This window comes from Lagenorhynchus albirostris, chromosome 3 (genome assembly GCF_949774975.1).
Source record: "Lagenorhynchus albirostris chromosome 3, mLagAlb1.1, whole genome shotgun sequence".
NCBI lineage: Eukaryota > Metazoa > Chordata > Mammalia > Artiodactyla > Delphinidae > Lagenorhynchus > Lagenorhynchus albirostris.
In genome coordinates, this window is record NC_083097.1 from 153,454,728 (window position 1) to 153,477,922 (window position 23,195).

At 53.3% G+C, this 23,195-nt stretch overlaps 1 protein-coding gene across 6 annotated transcripts in view; it reads left to right on the plus strand.

Moving 5' to 3' along the window:
• Nucleotides 1–4,227: 4,227 nt before the first annotated feature.
• FLT4 (fms related receptor tyrosine kinase 4) overlaps nt 4,228–23,195 on the plus strand; it is a 38,461-nt gene continuing 19,493 nt past the window's right edge. For all 6 annotated transcript variants that reach the window (XM_060144380.1, XM_060144381.1, XM_060144383.1 and 3 more), the window contains exons 1-8: nt 4,228–4,346; nt 18,212–18,308; nt 19,006–19,250; nt 19,446–19,558; nt 19,683–19,845; nt 20,052–20,191; nt 20,487–20,655; nt 20,944–21,061. In XM_060144380.1, the coding sequence (XP_060000363.1) occupies nt 4,280–4,346; nt 18,212–18,308; nt 19,006–19,250; nt 19,446–19,558; nt 19,683–19,845; nt 20,052–20,191; nt 20,487–20,655; nt 20,944–21,061 (1,112 nt within the window). In that variant the 5' untranslated portion in view covers nt 4,228–4,279. The remainder of the gene's footprint in view (nt 4,347–18,211; nt 18,309–19,005; nt 19,251–19,445; nt 19,559–19,682; nt 19,846–20,051; nt 20,192–20,486; nt 20,656–20,943; nt 21,062–23,195) is intronic.

The window sequence follows — 23,195 nt, forward strand, 5'->3', positions numbered from 1 at the left end:
TTCTGTTTGAAAAAAAAAAAAATCCCACAAGGACTCATGAGGCAAAAAATATACAAATCAATTTTCACTGCAAAGTAAAGGAGCTGTTACAGTGGAGGATTACTGGACTGAATGTCAATATTATGACATAGTGTGAGCGTGTTTCATGATTGGTAATTGCAATCATTGTTGCTTTTGTTGTGGTCATCCATTTACAATGCTTGGTGTCAGTTTATTTATCTCTTGTAAAAATAAAACACAGTGTGTGTGTGTGAAAAAATAAATATACAAAATAAATTAATTTAAAAAAAGTTATAAATATGTTGAAGAATTTTAAAAGAAAAACAAACAAACACAATGAGCATGGAATTCGAAGATATATAAAAATATCAATTGGAATTCTGGAGCTAATAATTATAATATCAGAAATGAAAAATTTGTTGGAAGGGTTAAATAGAAAATTAGCAGAAGGAAAAAACAGGGATCTTGAAAAACAACAATAGAAACTATCCAACTGAAACACTCTAGAAAAAAAAGGCTAAAGGAAAAACACACAACCCCAATTTTTAAGGTGGGCAAAAGACTTGAATAGACATTTCTCCAAAGATGTACAAATGGCCAGTAAGTACAAGAAAAGATGCTCAGCATCACTAACCATGAGGGAACTGCAAATCACAATGACAAGAAGATAACTATCTCACACCCGTTAAGGATGGATACTATCAGGGGAAAAAAAAAGAAATAATAAGTATAGACGAGGATGCAGAGAAATTGGAAGCCTTGTACACTGTTGGTAGGTGTGTAAAATGGTGCAGCTGCTATGGAAACAGTATGAGGGTTCCTTTAAAAATTAAAAATAGAATTATCATAGGATCTAGCAATTCCTTTAGGAATTTAAAACAGGGACTCAAAGATATATATATATATATATATATATATATATAAAATATATATCTTTGATATATATGTTCCAGTGATCCCACTCCTGGGCATATATCTGGACAAAACTATAATCCAAAAAGATACATGCACCCCAATGTTCGTAACAGCACTATTTACAACAGCCAAGACATGGAAGCAACCTAAGTATGCATCAGCAGGTGAATGGTAGCAACAGGTAAAGAAGATGTGGTATATATATACAGTGAAATATTACTCAGCCATAAAAAAGAACAAACTAATTCCATTTTCAGCAACATGGATGAACCTAGAGATTATCATACTAAGTGAAGTAAGTCAGGCCGAGAAAGACAAATATCATATGATATTGCTTATAAAGGGAATCTAAAAAAATGACGCAAATGAACTTATTTACAAAACAGAAATAGACTCACAGACATAGAAAACAATATTAAGGTTACCAAGGGGAAAGGGGGGAGGGATAAATTAGGAGTTTAGGATTAAAATATACACACTACTATATATAAAATAAATAGCCAACAAGGACCTACTGTACAACACAGGGAACTATACTCAATATCTTGTAGTAACCTATAATGGAAAAGAATCTAAAAAAGAAAAAAAAAATATAGATCACTTTGCTGTACACCTGAAACTAACACAACATGGTAAATCAACTGTATTTCAATAAAAAAATTTTTAAATAAAAATTGAAAAAAATTCTAAATTTTCTGTTTAGTGTATTTTACCACAATTAAAAAAAATAAAATGGTTAGAAAATAATGAAGAGACTCTCAGGAAACTATGGGATAATATCAAGTTATTAACATTCATAATATTCATATCATCAAAGTCCCAGAATATAGAAGAAGAAATACTTTTCAGACATACCAAAGCTGAAAGAATTCATCACTAGCAAACCCAGAGTAAAAGAAATGTTAAAAGAAGTCCTCCAGGCAGAAGGAAATTGATACCTGATGATACCTGATGAAAATATGAGATCATAAATAATAAATATATAATACTTTTCTTTTTATTTAAATGTCTTTAAAAGATAAGTGACTAGCTTATACAAAAGTAATGACACTATATTGTGGGGTTTATGATACGTACAAATAAAATGAATGACAACAATAGCATAAGGGCTGAGAGGGAAGAATGGAGGTAAACTGTTGTAAGGTTTTTATATTATACATGAAGTGGTATATCTATCAGTTTAAGGTAGACCACTATGAGTTAAAGATGTATACCATAAACCCTAAAGTCAGAAAACAAAGAGATGCACAGCAATGATAACCAGAACAATAATAATGAGAAGTGGCAAAAGACTCATATCCAGAATATATAAAGAACTACAAATAAATAAGAAAAAGGTAGTACTAAGAAGCAAAAGACTTGAAATCCAAATGGACCATTATAAAAATGTGCTCAAACTCAACATTAATTAAGGAAAAGCTAGCGAAAATCATAAAGAGATGCCACTACAAACCAACTAGAATGGCTAAATTTAAAAATTAAAACTGACAGTAAGTGTCAGCAAAGATGTGGAGCACAGGGAGCTAGTTATACTGCTGTGGAGTGCAAAATGATACAAATAATGAAAAAGATAGTTGGTACCATCTACAAAGTTGAAGATACATATACTACGACCTAATAGTGTCACTCCTAGACACATAACTTAGAGAAGAGGGCACATGTACACCAAAAAACATATAAAAGCATGTTTGTAGCAGCAAAAGTTGGAAACTGGTAACAACTCAAACTTCCATCAACAGTAGATGGACAAGTGAACTATGCTGTATCACGCAGAAGACTATGCAGCAATGAAAATGAGTGAAGTATAGGTTTTCATAGCAGTACACATTAATCTCACAAAAGATGCTGAGCAAAAGAATATATGTGTGATGAATCCATTTAAGTAAGGTTAAAAAACAAGTAAAACATATTTGGGCAATAAAATGATAAAGAAAAGCAGGGAAAAGATAAAGCCAGGATTTGGGGGTTAGGGAGGGCTTCTGGAAAGCTAGTGCCATTCTATATACCTTGATCTGGAGGGTTGAAACATAGGTGTTTGCTTTAAAATTTACATTTATAATACATTGATATATACTTTCGGTATATTAAAACTAGACAAAAATTGAAAGAAAATCAATATATGGTTGAGAAAAAAAATCTAACTTCGTTTATTTGGTTGCCTACTTTCCCCAACATTACTTATTAAACCATCTATATGTGATTACAACTTAATATATTCCATTCTTACTTGCACTTGAGATTTGGTAACTGTTGTTATCAACAATAGTTTTTGGCAAGGATGAATGGACTTTTGCGAGGGGTGGGTAAAGGGGAGGGATAGTAAAAGTGTAAATAAAAAAGCAGGAGTGGGAGATAGTCATCCTCATGGGATTTGTTTTTAAATAGGAAAATTCTAGAGACAGAACCGAAAAGAGAGAGGAAGTCTGTGAGAGGTTTGCCAAGTCAGAGAGCAAAGTGTCACCTGATAAAAGGACTTATGAATGAGCTCAGAGCAAAACTATTTGGAGGAAATCTAAAGAGGACATGCCTGCAGGATGGAGGTTGGTTATACTGGGTGCCTGGCTCAAGGGTACAGCCTCCATCTACACCACGTAGACGGTAACATAAAGTTTGCTGAATGTTCTCAAATATTTGATATATTGCTATTTTAAAATATGTTTATTGCTCATTTTTCTTACTTTAAACATAGTATTTATTTTTTAACATCTTTATTGGAGTATAATTGCCCTACAGTGGTGTGTTAGTTTCTGCTTTATAACAAAGTGAATCAGCTATACATATACATATGTCCCCATATCTCTTCCCTCTTGCGTCTCCCTCCGTCCCACCCTCCCCATCCCACCCCTCCAGGTGGTCACAAAGCACGGCGCTGATCTCCCTGTGCTATGCGGCTGCGAGTGGCATGGACATATATACACTACCAAACGTAAAATAGATAGCTAGTGGTAAACATAGCATTTATTGATGGAAGAAAATCACAGAAAAATACGTAGTGCCACATCTTGTCCAACCTTGACAGCGGGATTCATTCCCTTTTTAGCGCACAATTTAGGACTGGTCGGAGCAGCCCCAGGGCCGGCATGAAGGGCTGCGGTTGATTTGGAAGTGGGGCACGGACCAGCCTTCCCTCCACAGTGCAAAGCCAGCAACCCTCCTGTCTAGGCGGGATTCTCCCTAGGCTGCAGGGCGGGACTGAGAGGTGCGAGGGCTGCTTTAGATGCCAGGCCCTTTCCCGGGAGCCCCGCCCAGGCCCCGCCCAGGCCCGGCCGCAGCCCCGCCCCGGCCCCGCCCGCGCCTTGCCCCGCGCCCACACTCAGAGCCCGAGCCGCGGTCGCTCATCTGACCCGAGCCACAGCGGCCGGAGATGCAGCGGGGTGCCGCGCTGTGCCTGCGCCTGTGGCTCTGCCTCGGACTGCTCGACAGCGAGCGTGGTGAGCCCTCCGCCTGCCCCAGTGTACAGCTGGCCACGAGGGGGGACATTTTCCCTGGGCAAATGGTGGGACCTCACCGATGGGAGACGGGCGGGGGACAGGGCCCGCGGGACCCTCCGGCACGAGACAGGGTCGGGAGCCGGGGATTCAGACACCGGAAGGAGCACGGCGAGTCGGGCCGGGCTTGCCGGGATGAGGAAAGGGCGGGGACGGGGCGCGGGGCTGCACCGCAGCTTAGAGGTGGTGCTCAGTCCCCGACTGCGCTCCACAGTCTGTGGCTCAGCTCCCTTGGACCTGGGCCCCTTCGCGCTGCACCCTCAGCCTGGATCCTTCGCTTGCTTACACGCTTTCCCGCGAAGTCCAGGCACCGTACTGTTCTGTCCTCGAACCCGAGAGCACTGGGGATTGTACCCCCGCGCAGAGGCTGCAATCCCCGCCGAGTCGTAGACCTGGGTGCGCACTTCCCGACACCTCTAGTCTGCGCTCGAGATTGGTCCTCCAGAGGGAACTCTGGTTGGTGTCTACCTTCCCCAGGCCAAGGACTGCGGGGGCAGGGGCTCGGGATCGTGGGAGATAGGCGCTGTGTGGCGGATTGGGCGCAGGTGCCTCTTGGAACTTGAGGAGAATCTTGAGTCGGCAACTCGTAAGTGATCAGCATGGCAGAAGAGGCAGAAGGCCGGCCCTCGCCGTGTTTGAGGGGTAGGACCCCGGAAGGCCAATCTAAGGATCTTGGATCATAAGGCAGGGGCCGACAAGGACGGGTCTTAAACACAGGAGAGGCAAGGTCTGGTTTGTGATGGGAACATGACTGGAGGTTGCTGCTGAGGGATTGGAGGGAAGAGAGTGTGGGGGATGACGGAGGGAGCAGAGGGGTATGGTTGTTCGGAGATGTCAGGATAAAGCAGCAGGAATAAGGGGAGGATGAGCTGGAAGCCCATGCAAGATCTGGTGACCGTGGAAATCAGAGGGTGGAGGAGGGGTAATGGGTCCCCAGTGGTTGAGGGAGGAGTCCTGGGAGGTCTGAAGGGAAAGATGGGGACCTCGCTATTTTTAAACACCATGGGCATTGAATAGTGGCTTTACATGCTTCATTTCTTTTAATCCTCACAAGGGAGTTTTAGACCCGTTTTACAGATGGGAACACTTAGACGAAGGACACTTATAACTTCCCCCAAAGTCCCCGGGAAGCCAGTAGTAAGGGAAATTGTCAACCCAGGTCTTTGGAATAACAGAGCTCTGTTCTCTGTGCCTATATGGGCTGAAGAGCTGAGGATAGTGGAGGTGAAGAAGGCGTGGGTGAACCTAGGGGGAGGAGGAGGGAGGAAGACATCTATCTGGCCTCCAAGTCAGGGCAGGTCTGAGCAGAGGGGCTGCCACTTGGCCCTTCCTCGCTTCCCTGCACCCTGCCCAGGACCAGGCTCTCACAGGTGCTCAGCACGTGTTAAGTGACTGAATGAGTGTGGGGAAAGAGTTGAATGGCGCCATGGCTGGGCTTTGGGGCAGAGGAGTGGGAGATCCCACCTTGAGGTGACATCCAGCAAGCACTGGGTGTAGTGTCCAAGGCTCAGGAGAGAGGCTGGGCTGGAGAGCTGGAGAGGAAGCAGACCAAAGGGTCTAGGATGGGAACCTCTCCCCCAAGGAGGGGACCAGAGAGGGAGAGGCTTCCAGGGAGACGGGAAACATTCGGCATGCAGGGTTTGAGGAAAACCAGGAGAGGCTTGTGTCTTGGTGCTCCTGAGTGGAGCAGAGTGGAAGGTGGAGGAGGGAGCGGGGATGAGGTCAGTCTTGCAGTGAGTGCAGGTGATTCTTACCAAAGTTGGGCAATGAAGGGGAAGAGAGAGAATGAAGCTAAGGGGCCCTTGGAAGGGGGGTGGACTAGGTCATGGCTCGTGGGGAGATGTCCCATGGAAAACAGACCATTGCCGCTGTCCCTGAGCCTTGCATTTGCACCACCCATTTCTGGGCTGAGGAGGGCCCTAAGAGCTGCCAGCCTGATGGGGGATACTGGAGCAGAAGCATAAACACTCCAGTGCAGCCAAGTGTCAGTGCAGCCAGAGTAGGAGGCCAAGTGCTGGCAGGTGAGCAGCCTGGCCGTGAAGCTGACTTCAAAGGTGTGATGTTGGTCCCAGAACGAGACTCTTGTCCTAACTCTACCCCTAAATTCCTTGCTATATCACCTGGGCTCCTCTCTTCCTTTCCTTGTGCGTCAGTTTCCCCATGCATAGGAGTGCAAGAAGCTGGCAAGCACTGAGGGGCTGTGCTTGGGGTTGGGCTTTTTGCCCCAGTAGTGTCCCTGTAGAGAAGGTAGGTGGCAGAGGTCACCTCCAACAGACTTTGTCTCTTGGAGCTTAGTCTAGAGTGAGGCTATTTGTGCCTCTGAACAGTGGGCAGTCAGCTCAGGGACATGGTGGGGAAGGAGGCAACTGCTGGGAAGCTTGGTTGGCCCAGCCTGAGGCTGCTGGCTCCTGCCATGGGCTGAGGCACACATGACCATCCCAGCTCTTCGCTGTCCCTGCTCCTCAGCCCTGAGCCAGACCCAGGTGTGGGGGTGGGGGTTGTGGATGCAAGTCAGTGCAGGCAGAATGTGGGGGCTGGGCCCATCTTACTTGGTGCCTGTGGATCAGTGGCTCAGTGCTCTGGGGACTCAAGTGTAGGTGCTGCTCACATCCCCAGCATGCCGGAGGCACCAGGTCAGTGTGGCTGAAGGCTCTCTGCCTCCCCAGAGCCCAGTGCCCACATGGCCAGGCACCAGACTGGGCATGAGGTATAACAAGGGGACTGTCTGGCCAGCTCCTTGCTGTGCCATCCCCACCCTGACCCCCAGGCAGTGGCACCCCAACCTGGGGAAGGGGACTGCAGTTCTGTGCAAGTTGAAAGGTATAGTGTCTGCTCTAGGCAGTCTAGGGAGGATTGGACCAAGCACATCCTGCAGGGGTTTCCTGAGCGCCAGACTAGCAGGAACACAAACATGGTATCGTAGCCCAGGGGCGAAAGTGCTCAGTGACCCAGTGGGGCCCAGCTGGTGGCTGTGGGCTGCTTCTAGCTTGGGGCTTCCTGGAGGGGTCTGCAGACTCCAGGGAAAGGGATTCCAGGTAGGGCAAAGACCCCCTCAAAGGCCCAGAGGCAGAAGAGTCAGATGGTGATCAGATGAAGCTAGACTCCTAGGGGCGGAGAGATGAGATGGAGGAGACAGGCAAGTGGAGGTGGCAGGAGCCAGCAGCACACCTGGAAAGGGGAGGTCTGAGCAGGGAGTCACCTGGTCAGATTCCCCTGAAGGCATCACCGGAGGGGTAAAACCAGATGCAAGCCCGCAGCAAGGAGGCTGTGGGTGAACCCAGGAGATAAGCCAGGGAAGGAGGTAGCAGGGGATGGTGGAGAGAAAGGGACAAGTGCCAGTCTCTGGCTTAAGCAACAGAACAGGTCATGAAATTGTTTACCAGATGGGGACCCTGAGAAGAGGAGGAAATGTGGGGAAAGATGAGACACTCCACTAGGGAGGCAGGGCCTCAAGTCGAAGGCAGGGAGGAGGAAAGTTGGGAGCACTTGAGTGTGATGAGGCAGAGGGGAGTCGGGGAACCCAGGGAAATTAAGTGGGGTCTCAGCCATTAGGGGAAGTTCTTCTCCATGTCTAGCTTACACCCCTCCTGCTGCCGCTTGGGTGTCCCCCCACCGCCCCGCCATTGTAGATTTCTCTCCACTAGGGCCTAGCCTGTGCCCCACAGCCCTGAGATACCCTCAGAGAGGGGGGATGCATAGGGAGAGGGGTCCGGAGAGCCTCTCACACTCCTTGCACCGACCTCTGAGCAAGACACAGCCGACGTGTCCAGCTGGAGCCAGGGATTCCTGAGTTTCGATCCTTTTCAGACACTGGCTTCCTCTGGGATCTCGGTTTTCCGGTCACGCCAAAGGGAGAAGCCTGGGAGCAGGAAGATGCGGGCTTTGGCGCTGGCTGCCGCTGAGGCTGGGTGTGGCTGACAGCAGGCACGCTGCTGCCTGGCTCTGGTGCCCCAGGCCACCCCCATCCCCGAGGCCTGGCTGGGGTGTGGGTGGCCCAGTGAGCAGGCACAGGTTTCAGGGTGGCAAGTGGGGGAGCCCCGCCACGTGGCCAGCGAGGTCAGCATGGGTTCATGGGAAAGGACTTGTCAGCCACAGGAGAGGACATCCTGCCTGCATTTCCCTCTTCCTGCAGCAGGAGCCCATGGCCCAGATTTAGCAGCGCTGGGGGGCCACCTCTGAGCCAGCTGGGCTGTCTGATAACACCACCCGTCCCGCTGCCACAGAGCAGAGCACTGATCCCAGAAAGGCCAGGGCAACTGCCTGGCACAGTTGGCTGCACCCACAGCTGTGCTGCACTGGGAGCTCCACATCTACCAGGGTGCCCTTCCTCCCCATCTCACCCCCAGAGGGTACTCAGGCAGCCCACGGTCCCACTCAGCCTCTCCAACACTCCCTGCTTCCCAAAATTGCCTCTAGGCTGCTTCAGCAGGACCACTCTAAAACAAAGATCTGAGCCTTCCTCGGGCCACCCGCCCCCGCCGGCCCCTCTTGGGCTGATAGTACAGGCCCTCCTGCTAGGGTCCCAAGGGCAGCCGTATGTAGCCTGACATCCACCTAGCCTGCACCCATCACATACCCCAGCCTCAGCACATGACCTTTCTCCTGCTCCAGATACATGCAGAAGGCTACTGAGAATTCCAGGCAGAAGGTGATGCCGCTCCAAGTGGGAGGGGTCTACTAGGGCGGGAGGGGGGCTTCATTCCCACTCCCTGTGTGCCCCAGGAGCACAGAATCTAGGCTTTCAGGTAGGTTCAGGGGAAGCTCTTATCCTTATCCAACCTAAAGCACCATCCTCAAAGCTATTCTGAATTCTACCAAATGGAGTTTCGTTTGTATGAAGCAGCACTTATGTGCACACATACACGCACACACACTTGGAGTGTCTACCAGTGAAATGGTTAATCAAATTTCTTCGCACTAGCGTGTGTGAAGATTTTAACCTTGTGACATAGGCTATTGTGCCCATTTTAAAGATTAGAAAATTAAGGCCAGAGGAATGAAATGGCTCATTAGATGCTAGAGCAGCTTTGAGGGAAGTGACAAGTGTCTGGTGCCTGGTGCCAGATGGCATAGCGGCTGAGGGGCAAGAAGGGGCAGGCATGGCAGGTGTTGTCCACATTCTCCAGGGAAAGCACTAGAGAGGTGGGCATGTGGGGTCCTAAATTTCTGACCACCTCATGGACATTTTCACCTTGATGTCCTGTACAGCTTTCAAAAGCAGCATGCCACTAGACACATTGCTTTCCCCCAGGCCTACCCCTGGCAGATGTGCCTACTTCAGGGCAGGACATCTGCACCTCCATCCCTCGCCTCCACACCTGCCCACACACTGTGTGCTGTTGCTTTGTTCCCTGGATCCTCAAAGCCAGTCAAGAACAATCCAGGGTCAAGTCCATGCTGGGGATGCCACCCTGGAAAGGCTCTCATCCTTGCACTGAGGAACTGTCAAGTGCAGTGAGTCAAGCCGCTGCATGAAGCTGTGGAAACATGCAGAGAAGCCCCCAGGAGGGGACCTAAAATTGCGACCCTGGGGCTAGAGCAGGCACCAGGCAGGTGACGAGAGTGACTGGTGAGTCCCTTGAGAAGATCAGATTCCATCCCTAAGTAGCGGAGAGGCAGGAAATTGTTTTAGGCAGAAGAGTGATTTGTGTTCTAGAAGACTCCTTTGACCACTGGGAAAGGCCTGGACCAGTGGGGAGACACTGGTGTGGTGAGCCAGAAGAGGGATTTTGAGGCTGGCCAGGCAGTGGGGTGCCAAAGAAGGGGACTGGAAAAGGCAGCCCCAGAATGTCTAGGGGTGGCACTCGGGCTGGAAGGCATCTACTGCTAAGCGTCTGAGCTCTGCGAGTGCAAAGCACTTTGCCAAGTGGCAGGGAGAGGAGAGGGGCAGGCCTGGTGCTTCCAGCCACGCTGCTGTTGGTGCTGGTTCTGAGGAAGTATAGAGTAAATAGCAGCTTCCCATAATCCTGTCCCCCAAAGATAACCTCTGACTAGCAAGTTAACCTCTGTGCCTTCGTTTTCTCATCCGCAAAATGGTAAGAATAGTACCCAGGGGGGCAATAGAGGGGTGTGGTATGCACAAGTGCATAGGCTGTGCTGGCATACAGAAAATGTTTGCTCTTGTTGTCTGTTGTTGTAACAGGGTATATTGAGGTAAGCAGAATTTGGGGGTCAAAGTATATGAGCATTTTTTTTTTATTACTGTGAGTGCCTGTTTGTCCACATCCTTGCCAACACTGGGAATCCTCTATACTTTTAACACTTGCTCATCTGGGTCGGGGATACTTCTGTGCCCTTTGGCTCATTGTTCTCCTCAGTGGGTGGTGTGGTATGAGGGCTGGGGGCGCCTGGCAGGAGACATCTGGGAAGCAGAGTCCTCTGGGGCTGGAGCTCAGGAGAGCTGCCAGGGAGGGTGGGGGGCTCAGAGGTAGGCTTGAAGCCCTGGGGTTGTGCCACCTCCAGGAGGAAGGAGCGCACCTTGAGCAGCTCCAGTTAAATGAGCCACCAAGAGCCTAAGGCTGGGCCTGTAACCCGGGGCCTTTCTCTGGGGCCTCATTCCTCCACACCATGCTCCATCTGTTCCACCTACCTGACAGTCCAAGGTTACCTGCACTCTGGTCTTTGCACATGTCCCTCTGCCCTCTGTGCCCTCCTCTTGGGCCAGCAAGCTCCTGTTCAGTCTACAAAGCCTATTTCAACTCACAGGAGCACTCCCTCCCACTGGCAAGGCTTTCTCTGACCGTCCCCCACCTTGGCACTTTGACCAAAGCACAGAGTCACAGTGAGATGCAACTGCTGTGACATACAAAACAGTGGACAGACAGTGACAGTGAAGGTCTCAGTGTGCCTGAGCCAGCAACAGTTTATCCTTACAATGGTTCTTAGTGTGGTATTATGGTGGTCTGTGGCCCCCAATAATCTTGGGGACAATTCTCATTTCATAAGTTTGGAGCAGGGGAAGTGACTTGCCTGAGGTCATAGTCAGAATGACATTGTAGGGTGTGCAGCTGGGCTCACGGGGCTTCGGGCACTCTCTCTCCGTACAGCCCCTCCCATCTCAGCCCTGCAGGGTGGGAGGTAGGAGGACTGATGGACTATTGACCTCACCCTTGACCTCTGGAGGCACAGAGGCTGCCATCCAGGTGGTGGTGGGGGGACTCCAAGACAGAACACCCCTGAGCCTTCTTCCAAGGTCTATGCACAAGCCTGGCCCCAAGAATGAAGGGAGAGGGCCTTAGAGCCGGCTCTCCAACTCGGCCCACCCCTGGGACTGATGCATGGAGACCCCAACCTGGCCTCACCTGCCCCCAGTGCTTTCCCCTCAGCTTGCCTTCAATCTGCAGCCATGGGCCTGGCCCTGGCTGCCTCTGTCCTCCAGGGCACAGATGCTAAGGAGAGTGTGGACCAGACTAGCAGGACTGCAGTACAGCACCTGTCACCCACCAGGTGACCATGACATTTCCTTGAAATAAGGAATTGCAAATGCAAAAACCACTACTGCTACACTCTGCCAGAGTATGTAGGGGCACCCCTGAGCTTACACACCATCCTGACATCATCCCTGGGTTGGTTGTGCTGAACCTGATGACAGAGCCATGGGCCAATGACATCCTGGCCCCCAGGAGCCACACAAAGGTACAAACCTTCCCCATGTGGTGGGTGAGGGCCTGGTGTGCTCAGCAGGTGGATACTGGGTGTGGCTGGTGTCTTGACTGTGTGGCAGAAGAATTGGGAGGTGAAGCTGGTTAGAAGGGGGGGCCTGTTGGGCAGGGCATCACCCTGGAGGCTGGGCCAAGGGCATTCACAGCTCCAGAGGGCCACAAGGAGCCAGTGAAGGTGTCCGCTGGGCTGAGCAACAAATTGGAGGCCAGGAAGGAGACTGCTAGGGAGCAGAGAGGTAGGGAGACTGGCACTCGGGGTGGCAGTGGGAGAGAAGGAGATGGAGAGATGTGAGGGCTGAGTCCCAGGCAGGGATGGGCCTGGACTTGGTCAGACTTGGGCTCCTGCACAGCTGCTGGTTATCACTGATGTGGAGCCTGGAGCCTCAGTTTCCTCATTGCTGACTGGACTCGTGATCCCTCCCTCCCTCCCAGGCTACGTGAGGATCAAATGAGGCAGTGACTGCTGGGCTGTGGTTCAGTGCCTAACCCACAGGACTTCCCACCCCTCCTGCCTGCCCCTCACCCAGGATCCTGGTGTGCTGCTTCCACAGCCAGCGCCTGTGGCTGACCCCAGGGTCCCACTGCCCAAGGCTGCTGACAGCACAGAGAAGAGGAGGTATGCTCTCTGGCCTCCCTGACCTCGGCCTGGCGCCTGCCCGGATTGCTCTGCTCAGGCTAGGGGGCCAGGGCTGCTGGCCAGGGGAAGGAAGAAGCCAGTTCCTGGGTCAGGAACAGGAAGGCAGGGGGAGTGCGGCAGAAGCCAGGATGACAGTGCTTCCTGCTTCGGGAAGGGAAGGACAGCGGGGACAGACAACAGCCAGGCAGGAAGGATGCGCCTTCTTTGGGGTTTCAGGTGGGGGCTGGGCAGCACGGAGCCTCTGGGCATGGCAAACTAGGCCTGAATCTGCCCCAGCTGCTGAGCAGCCTGTACAGATGGCCACCAGGGAGCCTGGCCTTTAAAACCAGAAACATCTTTTCCAAAGGAACAACAAGGTTTGACAAAGCTCCAACCCAAAGAAAGACCTCAGAGGTTTGTTAGGCCAACCAGTCAGCCATTCATCCCTCCTTCCATCCACCCATTCTTCCATCCATCCATCCATTCATCCATCTATCCATCTGCCTGTCCATCCATCTATCTGTCCATCTGTCCTTCCATCTAGCCATTCTTTCTTTTTTCCACCTTTCCATCCTTCCATCCATCCATCCGTCTGTCCATTCAGCTAACCATCTTTCCTTCCATATTTCCACCCATCCATCCATCCACTCAACCTTCCATTCACCCACTCATCCATCCATCCATCCATTCGTCCATCTGTCCATTCGTTTATTCATTCAACAAGGATCTATGGAGCCTTGACTCTCTGTCAGTGCTAGGCATGGAGTGGGGTAGAAAAGAGGACTGTTTGGGTCCCCACAGCCTGGAGGCCATGGTGGCTGGAGGACAAGAATAGGACGTGAGAGTGGACCAAGAGGGTGTGGAGGGGGGGCGGGGGCCAGGCCACGGTCAGAAGTTTGGATTTTCTTTAAAGTGTAGTGGAAAGTCACTGACGAAATTTAAGCAGGAACATGATTTGTCTCCTTTGCGTTAACTATCACTGTCAACTGTGTGAAGGATTGGAGGAGGGCAAGAGTGGGCCAGGGGCTACTGTGGGGGTGAGTGCAGTTGGTTAGGCTCCAGCAGGAGAGTGGGGGCTGGCTCTGGGATGCTTTGGTGGTGGGTGAATGGGCCAGGGTGGGAGAGGTGGGCATCCACAGGAGCTCCCATCTGGGGAGATGGGAGCTATCAAGGAGATAGCTTTGGCAGGGGTGGAGAGGATGTGAGTCTGCAGTTCAGCAACAGAAATGTGGAACTCAAGGTGTCTGTGGGATGGCCAAGTGAAGTGGCAGCTGGATACTTAAGGCTGGAGTTGAGCAAAGGGGTCTGGGCTAGAGGTAGAGATTTCGCAAGTATATGGACGCTTAGGAGAGAGACTGGTACAGAAGAGAAAGTGAGGAGCTGCAGCACTTGGTGTTGGACAGAGGGGACAGAGGACGAGGGGAGAGTGAGCTCACAGAAGCTAGCAGAAGAGGGAACAGCTCTGCTCTCTGCCCTGGAGGGCCTCCCACAGCAGCATGGAAGTCACAGGATACCTTGACCAGTGGCTCCATGAAGCAGGGGAGGGGGCTGCACCCTGTGGGAAGATGAGCAAATGTGAGAGCAAAGAGTCAGCGAGCAGAGTTTTTGCTAGGAATGGGAATAGAAAAGAGGAAGGAAATATAGGATCAAGGAATTGAGTTTTTGTTTGTTTATAAGATGCAGGATGATTCCACAGAGAAAAATTGGTAATCAGGAAAGAAAGAAATTATCTACAGTGGTCAGATCTGGGGGGTTGGGATCCCTAGCTCAATGGAGGGCTTTGCCTTGGGAGCAGGAATGTCAGAGAGTTTCCAGGGCCTAGGGCAAGGGTGTGGGATTTAGATGTGGGAAGATGAGGTGTCTCCATCTGATGGCTCTACTTCATTAGTGCTGAGAGTGAGAGAGAAGGGAACACCCTGAACTGCAGCCCAGGGGTCATTTAGGGTCTGCCAAAAGGAAAAGAAAGGGGAGGCAGCAGCATGGGGCTCTGGCTTTGTGCTGCAAGCCGAGCCACTGAGGGACATGGGTGCCGCAGGGTTGCGGTGGAGAGCAGGGGCAAGGGAGCATTCAGAATGATGGGCCATGGGACATGCAGTGCCAAAAGAGAGGTGAGGCCAGGAGGAGGTAGCAATGCAGAGGGGTCCTTGGCCTCAGAGTTTTGATGAGGTTGAAGAACTTAGCAGTGGTGGGACAGTGGCACCTGGCAGGAGGCAGAGGAGGCAAGGAGAGAAGTGCAAGAAGATAGGCACTCAGTGATGGCACAGCTTCTGGTGGGGACCAAGTCCAGGGTATGCCCAGGAAGTGAGGGGCTGAAGGGAGGAGGGAGGACAATGGAGATGAGGACTGCAAAGGCCAGGGTGCTGGTGACTCACCCGTGTGGATGTCGAAGTTATGAGGAATGGCCTGAGTTGGGGCGGAGGGGCCTGAAGAGCTCGGAGCAGAGAATGAGGGGAAGTGACCAGGACAGCAGCTGATGACAGCTTTAGTGGGGAGTGGCTGGTGCTGCTGGAAAAGGGGAAGTGACTGCAAGGAGTTCTCTGATGTGTGCAATGGGAGCAATAATCACCCCAGGGGCAGTGGTGTCCTCAGAAAGCCAGGTTTCAGTTAAGGCAGGAAGGATGGAGGAGGACAGTGATGTCTGCAGTGAAGACTACTGATCACACAGGGTCCAGTGGAAGTGACTGAAGAAAGAGAAGCACTGGGGAAATTCAGGGCACGTGGCAACAAAGGAAAGGCTCTCTCAGATGGGTGAAATGGTTGGCAAACACTATGGATCTTCCCGTTTAGCACACTGATGGAGATGCTTCCTTTGGTGGTATGGTGGCCTCTAGGGAGGAAACTCCTATAGGCTCCATCCCCCATCCATCCACTCAACCCACCCACCGTCCCACATATCCATCCATTTATTCACCTGATCATCCATCTTCCATCCTACCATCCTTCTATCCATACCCTCAATCTTTGGTGTGCACCTCTTTTGTATTAAGGTTAGAAAGATGAATAACATACAGCCTCTGTTCGGATGTGACAAGAAAACCACAGTTCAGTCCAATAAGTGTTCTAACACCATGAGCCTAGGAGGCCAACACTGCCTGAGTAACAGTGACTGCCCCATAGAGAAGGGACTCATGAACTAGACCCTAAAGAGGGAGCTCCACAGGAGGGAAGGAAGTACAAATGTCCAGGGCAAAAAAAATTAGCAGACAGAGACTTCAAGATATGAAAAACCTGGCACTTTGGGACAATGGTGAGAGGTCTGTTCCTCTCAGATGTGTCAGGAGTTGAAGCTGGAGAGAAGGGGAGTAGGCAGAAGGGAGAGGGCTGGGGTCCCCCACTTTATCTTAGAAGCAAAGAGGAGTTGCACGAGGAAGCTGGGCTGACAAATGCCATAGCTCTGTTGCCAGGGTGCCAGGTGTGTGCCCTGGAGGAGCACCCCAGAGAAGGGGACCCTTGCTTGGCCTCCCCAGGGGCCCCAGGGCAATGCTGCAGGCCTCACCATGCAGGCATACATAACCCAGGGCAGGTGGGTCCTGGCCGCTGCACCTCTCCTCTGGTGCCCACATGCCAGCCTCAGGCCTGACTCCTGACTGGTCCACAGGGACAGCCAGTTCTTTCATCCCCTCACAAGTCCAAACCCAAGTCCATCATTCCCCTCTCCCCCCACTTATGTAGCTCAGAGGCCAGTTTGCCTGGCATGGCTTTATTCACTTTCCACTGCCTGGAAAATCCTACTTCTCTTTCAAAGCCCATCTTAGTGGTGTCCGCCTCGGATTCCTTCCTGGCCCCTCAACACCAGAGCAGAGCCTACCCACTGTGGGGCTCCTACACCCCAGCAGCCCTGGGGGTACATGGTGGGGAGATGTGATGCGGGGGCTGGTACCACCCTGGGGAGGAGTGGACCTGGTGGCAGAGCCCAGGGCTACTTTCCCATCTCGGGGCCCCAGGGTGGGGCCACTGTCCTGAGTGCCAGGAGTGGGTGCACTGGATTCGAGTTAAGGAGAGACTTCAGTGTTCACAGCATCCGGCTTGATGAAGGGCTGCCTTCTTAGGGCTGTGGTGTAGTCCAGCTGGAGGGTATCAGTTTCCCTGGCTGTACTAGATACTAGTGGGATTAGATGCTGGATGAGGGCCTTCTGCCTCTGACCTACGGTGGTGGGGTACCTAGAAAAGTTTGGCCAGCAGGAGGCACAGAGGGAGAGGCCAGCCAGGCCCTGGCAGCCAACTTGTCCAGGTGATGCTGAAATGAGACCTTGGGGTACAGAGTGTGCCGTCCTGGTGCCTCTTCCTAGGGCAGCTTGGGGTCAGGGTGGTGTAGAACCAAGTATGGTGGGGATTCCCCCAGCCTCTGCCTCCCACAATTAGCTGCCAGGGCAAGACCCCAAGCCTCAGGGAGCTGGGCTGGAAAGGGCAGAGGAGCTGAACCTGTAGGACTGGGGGCTGGGGCAGGATAGTGGGCTGTGCCCCCCAGGAGGACAGGGACTTGGGGGAGGGACAGGACGCAGCCCTGGGCCTCCGGCCACACAGTCCTCTCTTCCTGTTGTCTCAGGATGGTCCTGGCAGGATGCATCTGCTAGAGTTCCAGGTCCAGACCTCCCCTGGGGCCTGCTCCCACCCTCCCCCAGGATCACACACACACACACAAATTCACATGCGTGCACACGCAGACATGTCAATGACACACACACAAAGTCACACACACAAAGTCACACACAACACTCACATATCAGTCCTATAAACACAGATCTATGCACACACAGAGACAACACATACGCGTGCATGTGCACACACACATGCAAACACTACACACACTATCCTGCTGGGAGGAGGATGGGGAGTAAGGAGCTGCGTGGGCAGCAGGGCCAAGGTCCTGGAGGGCCACAGGACGGTGTTTAACCAGGCGAGGCAGTTACCTGTTTGGGGATTAGCCCTTTTGGAGGAATGGGGGGCTGAGGCAGGGAGAGCAGGGAGAGGAGAGCTGGGGCAGCCAGAGGGCGCCTTGGGGGTGAAGAGAAACTGATGGAACCAAGGACATGTGAGCTGGACTCCATGGGACATGGGAGAGGGCGAGGTCACAGGCAGAATTCCAGGGAGAAACCGAGGCCTGAGTTCTGTGCATGTTTGGCAGTCTGCACTGTGCAGGTCTCCCTCACAAACAGTAGCTGTGCATCTGGGGGGAGGAGCCTTCAGGCAGAAATGTGGGGGTCACAATGCCGAGGAGATGTGCTCCAGGCCTCACCCAATGTAGGATGAGGCCTGTGGTCTCCCCTATTGACTTCATGTTGACAGCTCTGCTCATGCGGGGCTAGAGGTTCAGTCCAGGGCTCAATCAGGGCTCACTTGGGGCTGGGCCCAGTCTGCAGCCAGGGGGCAACCTGAGGTGGAGGTTACCAGTTGTCTTGGGGCCTTATAGGTACTGCTCAGGGCTGAGAGCCTAGGCAGCCCCTGCCCGGGGAGGGGCCCATCAGCACCGGATGGATGTCATCATGTGAACTCATGACCCAGTCCCATGCTAACCCTATCTCCCACCCCAGGCCTGGCGAGTGGCTACTCCATGACCCCCCCAACCCTGAACATCACGGAGGAGACACACGTCATCGACTCCAGTGACAGCCTGTCCATCTCCTGCAGGTATTCAGCCCTCAGCCAGGAGGGCAGGGGACTGGGTCCCTCCTACCTGGCAGGCCAAGGAGACTACAGAAGGCCAAGCAGATGGTGGCGGAGCACCCAGAAGGCAGCCTCTCCCCAGGGCAGAGGCCTCGAGGCTTAGGGTTGCTTCCAAGTAGCTTGAGTTGTAGGTGCCTGGAGGCATAGACCATCCCCTGCTCTGCAGACACAGGCACCCTGCACCCACCCCCATTTCACCCATACCCACCCCTCTTAATTTCATATGGACCACAGATCAGTCACCCTGCATCCACCCTTGGGTCACCCCACACTGACCCCAGGCCACCCCATGCCCATGCTCAGGTCATCCTGCATGGACCCCAGGTTGCCTGCACCCACCCTCAGCCACCCTTCACTGGCCCCAGGCCCACCCACACAGACCCCAGACCTGTTATCTTCCCTGCAGCCCCAGCTATAATCTGAGGCTCAGGCTTCTCTGCAGGACAGCCTGCCACATGCAGGCCCAGGAGCCAGGCAGAGGCCCCAAGGGTCTCAGGGAGCACCCTGCCCCAGGTTCATGGTATGTGCCCAAACGCTGGTCTGCCCTGACCTCTGGGTGAGATAAGCTATGGGCCAGGCTTGGCTCCTGAGGAGGTTCCACAGGGACTGTCCCCCAGGGCTGCAGCCTGGGCCCCTCTTGATGTCCTGCATCCTCTGCCAGGGGGCAGCACCCCCTGGAGTGGGCCTGGCCAGGGGCTCAGGATGCACCAGTCACAGGGGAGAAGGACGGCGAGGACATGGGGATCGTGCGAGACTGTGAGGGCACAGATGCCCGGCCCTACTGCAAGGTTCTGCTGCTGCAGCAGGCCCACGCCAATGACACGGGCAGCTACCGCTGCTACTACAAGTATATCAAGGCTCGCATTGAGGGCACCACTGCAGCCAGCACCTACGTATTTGTGAGAGGTGAGAGGGGTCCAGCACTCACCCATGCGGCCACTCAGGAGCCACAGGCAGGGTCCTGGGTCCTGGAGGGGTGGCTGGCACCTGCACCCCCACCCCCAGCCTTTGAACCCCATGGGGCTGCCCTGCAGCCTCAGACCTGGGCAGAGACCCCCTGAGCCCCGCCTTCCCCTCCCACAACATGCCCCCTCTCCTCAGACTTGGAGCAGCCATTCATCAACAAGCCGGACACACTGCTGGTCAACAGGAAGGACTCCATGTGGGTGCCCTGCCTGGTGTCCATCCCCGGCCTCAACGTCACGCTGCGCTCGGTACAACCCCACGCCAACACCCACCCTGGATCTGGCCCTCCAGTCCTGTCCCTGGGAAAACTGCTGCTTCTCTGGCCAAGAGGAAGGGGGCAGCTGGGCGCTGACAGCCACCATGTCTCTACAGCAAAGCTCAGCACTGTGGCCTGATGGGCAGGAAGTGGTGTGGGACGACCGCCGGGGCATGCGTGTGCCCACTCCCCTGCTGCGCGATGCCCTGTACCTGCAGTGTGAGACCACTTGGGGTGGCCAGGCCTTCCTATCCAACCCCTTCCTCGTGCATATCACAGGTAGGGGCTGCCTAGGGCTGTAGGGCCCTCACCCAGCAACCACTCCCCATGTCTTGGGAGGAGAACTGCAGGAAGAGGACAGGGACCCCCCATTTCACAGTAATGAAGCTGTAGGTGCCATGGTTTGGCTGGTCTCAGTGGGTGCCCTGTACTCTGTGCACGTTGTCCTATGAGGGACATGGGGGTTACTGTGTGTGTGTCACCAGGAAATGAGCTCTATGACATCCAGCTGTTCCCCAAGAAATCACTGGAGCTGCTGGTTGGGGAAAAGCTGGTCCTGAACTGCACTGTGTGGGCTGAGTTCAATTCGGGTGTCACCTTCGACTGGGACTATCCAGGGAAGCAGGTGAGGTCAGCAGCCCTGCCAGGGGCTGTGACTGAATCATCCCCAGGAATCCCCATCACTACCCACACTCACCCTGGTCAGGCACACACTTACCTCTGTGTAGAAGAGGTGCAGGCTCAGTCCTGCCCCAGGAGCCCCTGTCTGATACAGAAGTTTTCCTATCCTGAGGAAAACTCTGGGTCTGGGTCCAAGGCTTCTGGAGCTATTGCTGGCTGGGCTGGGGTATGTGCCTATGGGGGTTAGTTCTCTCAGAGCCAGCCTGCTCTGACCCTATGCTTCCCCTGGTCCTGGGCAGGCAGAGCGGGGTAAGTGGGTGCCGGAGCGGCGATCCCAGCAGACTCACACAGAGCTCTCCAGCATCCTCACCATCCACAACGTCAGCCAGCACGACTTGGGCCCATATGTGTGTCTGGCCAACAATGGCATCCAGCAATTCCAGGAGAGCACTGAGGTCATTGTGCATGGTACGGCCTGTCAGGTCATTGTGCCCAGCATGGCCTGGGCTAGGTCAGTTGTCAAGCCTGGGGAACAAGGGTTCTTGTGCAGTGTGGGCCCAGGGTCATAGGTCATGGTGCACCTGAGCAGTGTGGCGTCCAGCCAGAGGGAAGGGAGGGCCGTGAGTGGACGGACTGCCTGGTTCCCACACCACAGAAAGCAGGGCATCTGGCCACTGGGGGTGGCTGTGAATCCCTGGGTGGTGGTGGGTCAGCGATGCTGGACCCAGCTTTACCCTGATGCCTCCCGTCTGGCAGAAAAGCCCTTCATCAGCGTCGAGTGGCTCAAGGGTCCCATCCTGGAGGCCACGGCAGGAGACGAGCTGGTGAAACTGCCCGTGAAGCTGGCAGCATACCCCCCGCCGGAGTTCCAATGGTACCTCCCTCGCTCCTGCCCCTCACTACCCACCAGGTCCAATGCAGAAAAGAACCACAGGGAGGGAAGGGCAGCATTCTCCCCACCACGGCCTACTCCTTGAGACTTGGATGGGGAACTGTCCCCACTATCAGAGCCTGCACCCTGGGCAGGGAACCCTTATGAAGATTCTAAGGAATATGCACATAATGCGATATTTTGGCTAGAGGAAAGGTTGGCCTGAATTGCCGCTAAACTGTGAAAGAGTGTAAATACCGGTCTCCTGTTATGTGTGGGTGTGTGTGGGCACAGCATAGGGCTTTATCTAACTGTTTCCTGCACCCGCTCAGCCTCTCTGAGGGCCCCTGCTGGAGGGTGTCATAGAGGGATGACTTCAGGTTTCCTAGGCCCCTCTCCAAACAGGTTGCCACACCCAGGATCCTTCTAACCAGAATTTTGGAGATGTCACAGGGGTTTCACAAATTATTATGGTGCTGGGCCCTGGGCTGATGTGTGTGGCAGTGGGCTAGAACTTCCGGAAGGCCTTCAGGCTCCAGATCCCCAGTTCTGGTGTGTGACCTGAGAGTATGGTCTCCCTTGCAGGGTATGCCAAGTGTCAGTGAGGGGTCCCTCACTGGTGGCTTCACCCTCACCGGGCACTCCCAGAGAGCTCCCAGAGAGCTCAGGAAGGCATAGCACCCCACCATGCACCCTTCGGCCATCTGAGCAGTCCACTTGGCCTGACCCTGGGAGGTCACACTCTAGCCTGACCCTTATCGTACACATGAGGAAAACAGGCCAGGAAAGGGGAATGGCATTCCTGCCCAAGCCCTGAGCCTCCTGGGAGGAGTCTGCTCCATTCTTTCACAGTTGGCCAGAGGAGCCTTGCCTTCCCAGCCAGGAGCACCTCCCACCAGGCAGGATGACATTTGCTGAAAGCCTGGAGCTGGGCAAGCAGAAGCCCAGACATTCTCAGCCAGCATCCCACTTCATTGGCCATAGGCTGGAAACAGGCTTCTCCTGGGAGAGCCCCCAGATGCCCTGGGCCTGCGCCTTCTGTGGCACTACCTCTGAGGCCACAGGCTTTGGGGTCCATCAGGGGCATCTGGTGCAGGACCGGGACCCTTGAGACAGGGTCCAGAAGGGCGCTGATGCAGTCTGGAGCCTCCCTCACAGGTGCAGTCTCTTGGAGACGCCTAGGGCACAGTACCCTGCCCTTCAAGGCCAGTAGTACTGACCCTGTCTAGGAGGGTGGCCAGCTCTGTTGCATCAGAGATCTGGCCCAGGCCTGATCCTCTGGCAGCTGACTGCCTCTCACCATTCCCACCACATCTGGCCTTTCTTTTCTCACTTGGCCAATACCTTCCTCCAAGAAGTGCTCAGCTGGGCCCACTGTTCACAGAGACACCTGCCCCAGGGCACTAACGGTGACCATAGCTCCACAGGGGCCAACTCTTCCAGGTAATCGTGTGATGATTATGAGTAAGTGAATGGATGGATATCTAGTGGACAGAGTGACAGGCTGGTCCTGGTTCCCAAAGCAGCCTCTGTGTGGCCGGCATCGGGCTGACCCTAAAGGCCATATCTTGGGTAGGCCTGACGACACCTGCAAGAAGGTTCATTTGGTTTCCCTGGTTTTCAGATGAGGACACAGGGGCTTGGGTCAGTGAAGCAGTTCACCTAGGATCACAAATGGGGCAGGTGGCAACCAGGATTCTGCACCAGAGACCAGCAGGCCTCACAGCCTTGGTCCTGCTCTGCCCTGTTGTGTGACTCTTGGCAAGTCACGTCTCTTCTGACTGGACTGTGGTGTTGCAGCTGAGGGTCAGACCCCCGCATCCCCCTCACTGTTACTCTCTGCCCTGAGGGCTGTGCTTCTCCTAGTGATTCTCTGGCTTAGTAAACCAGGGTAAGGCACCTGCCTAAGGGAGGGCAGCTTCCAGGCAGAGTCCAGAGCTTGGGTTGCAGGAGCACTGCCTACAGTACTGGGGAGGAGTCTCCTTTGGGATGTGAGTTTATTTATTCATTCACATGTGCGTCGAGCACCTACTTGTGCTGGGCGCTGCTCTACGTGTAGGGGATATGGCAGTGAGGGGACAGTCCCTGTACAGCTCAGTAGGGGAGACGGACAGTTAACAGACATACGTGTGAACAC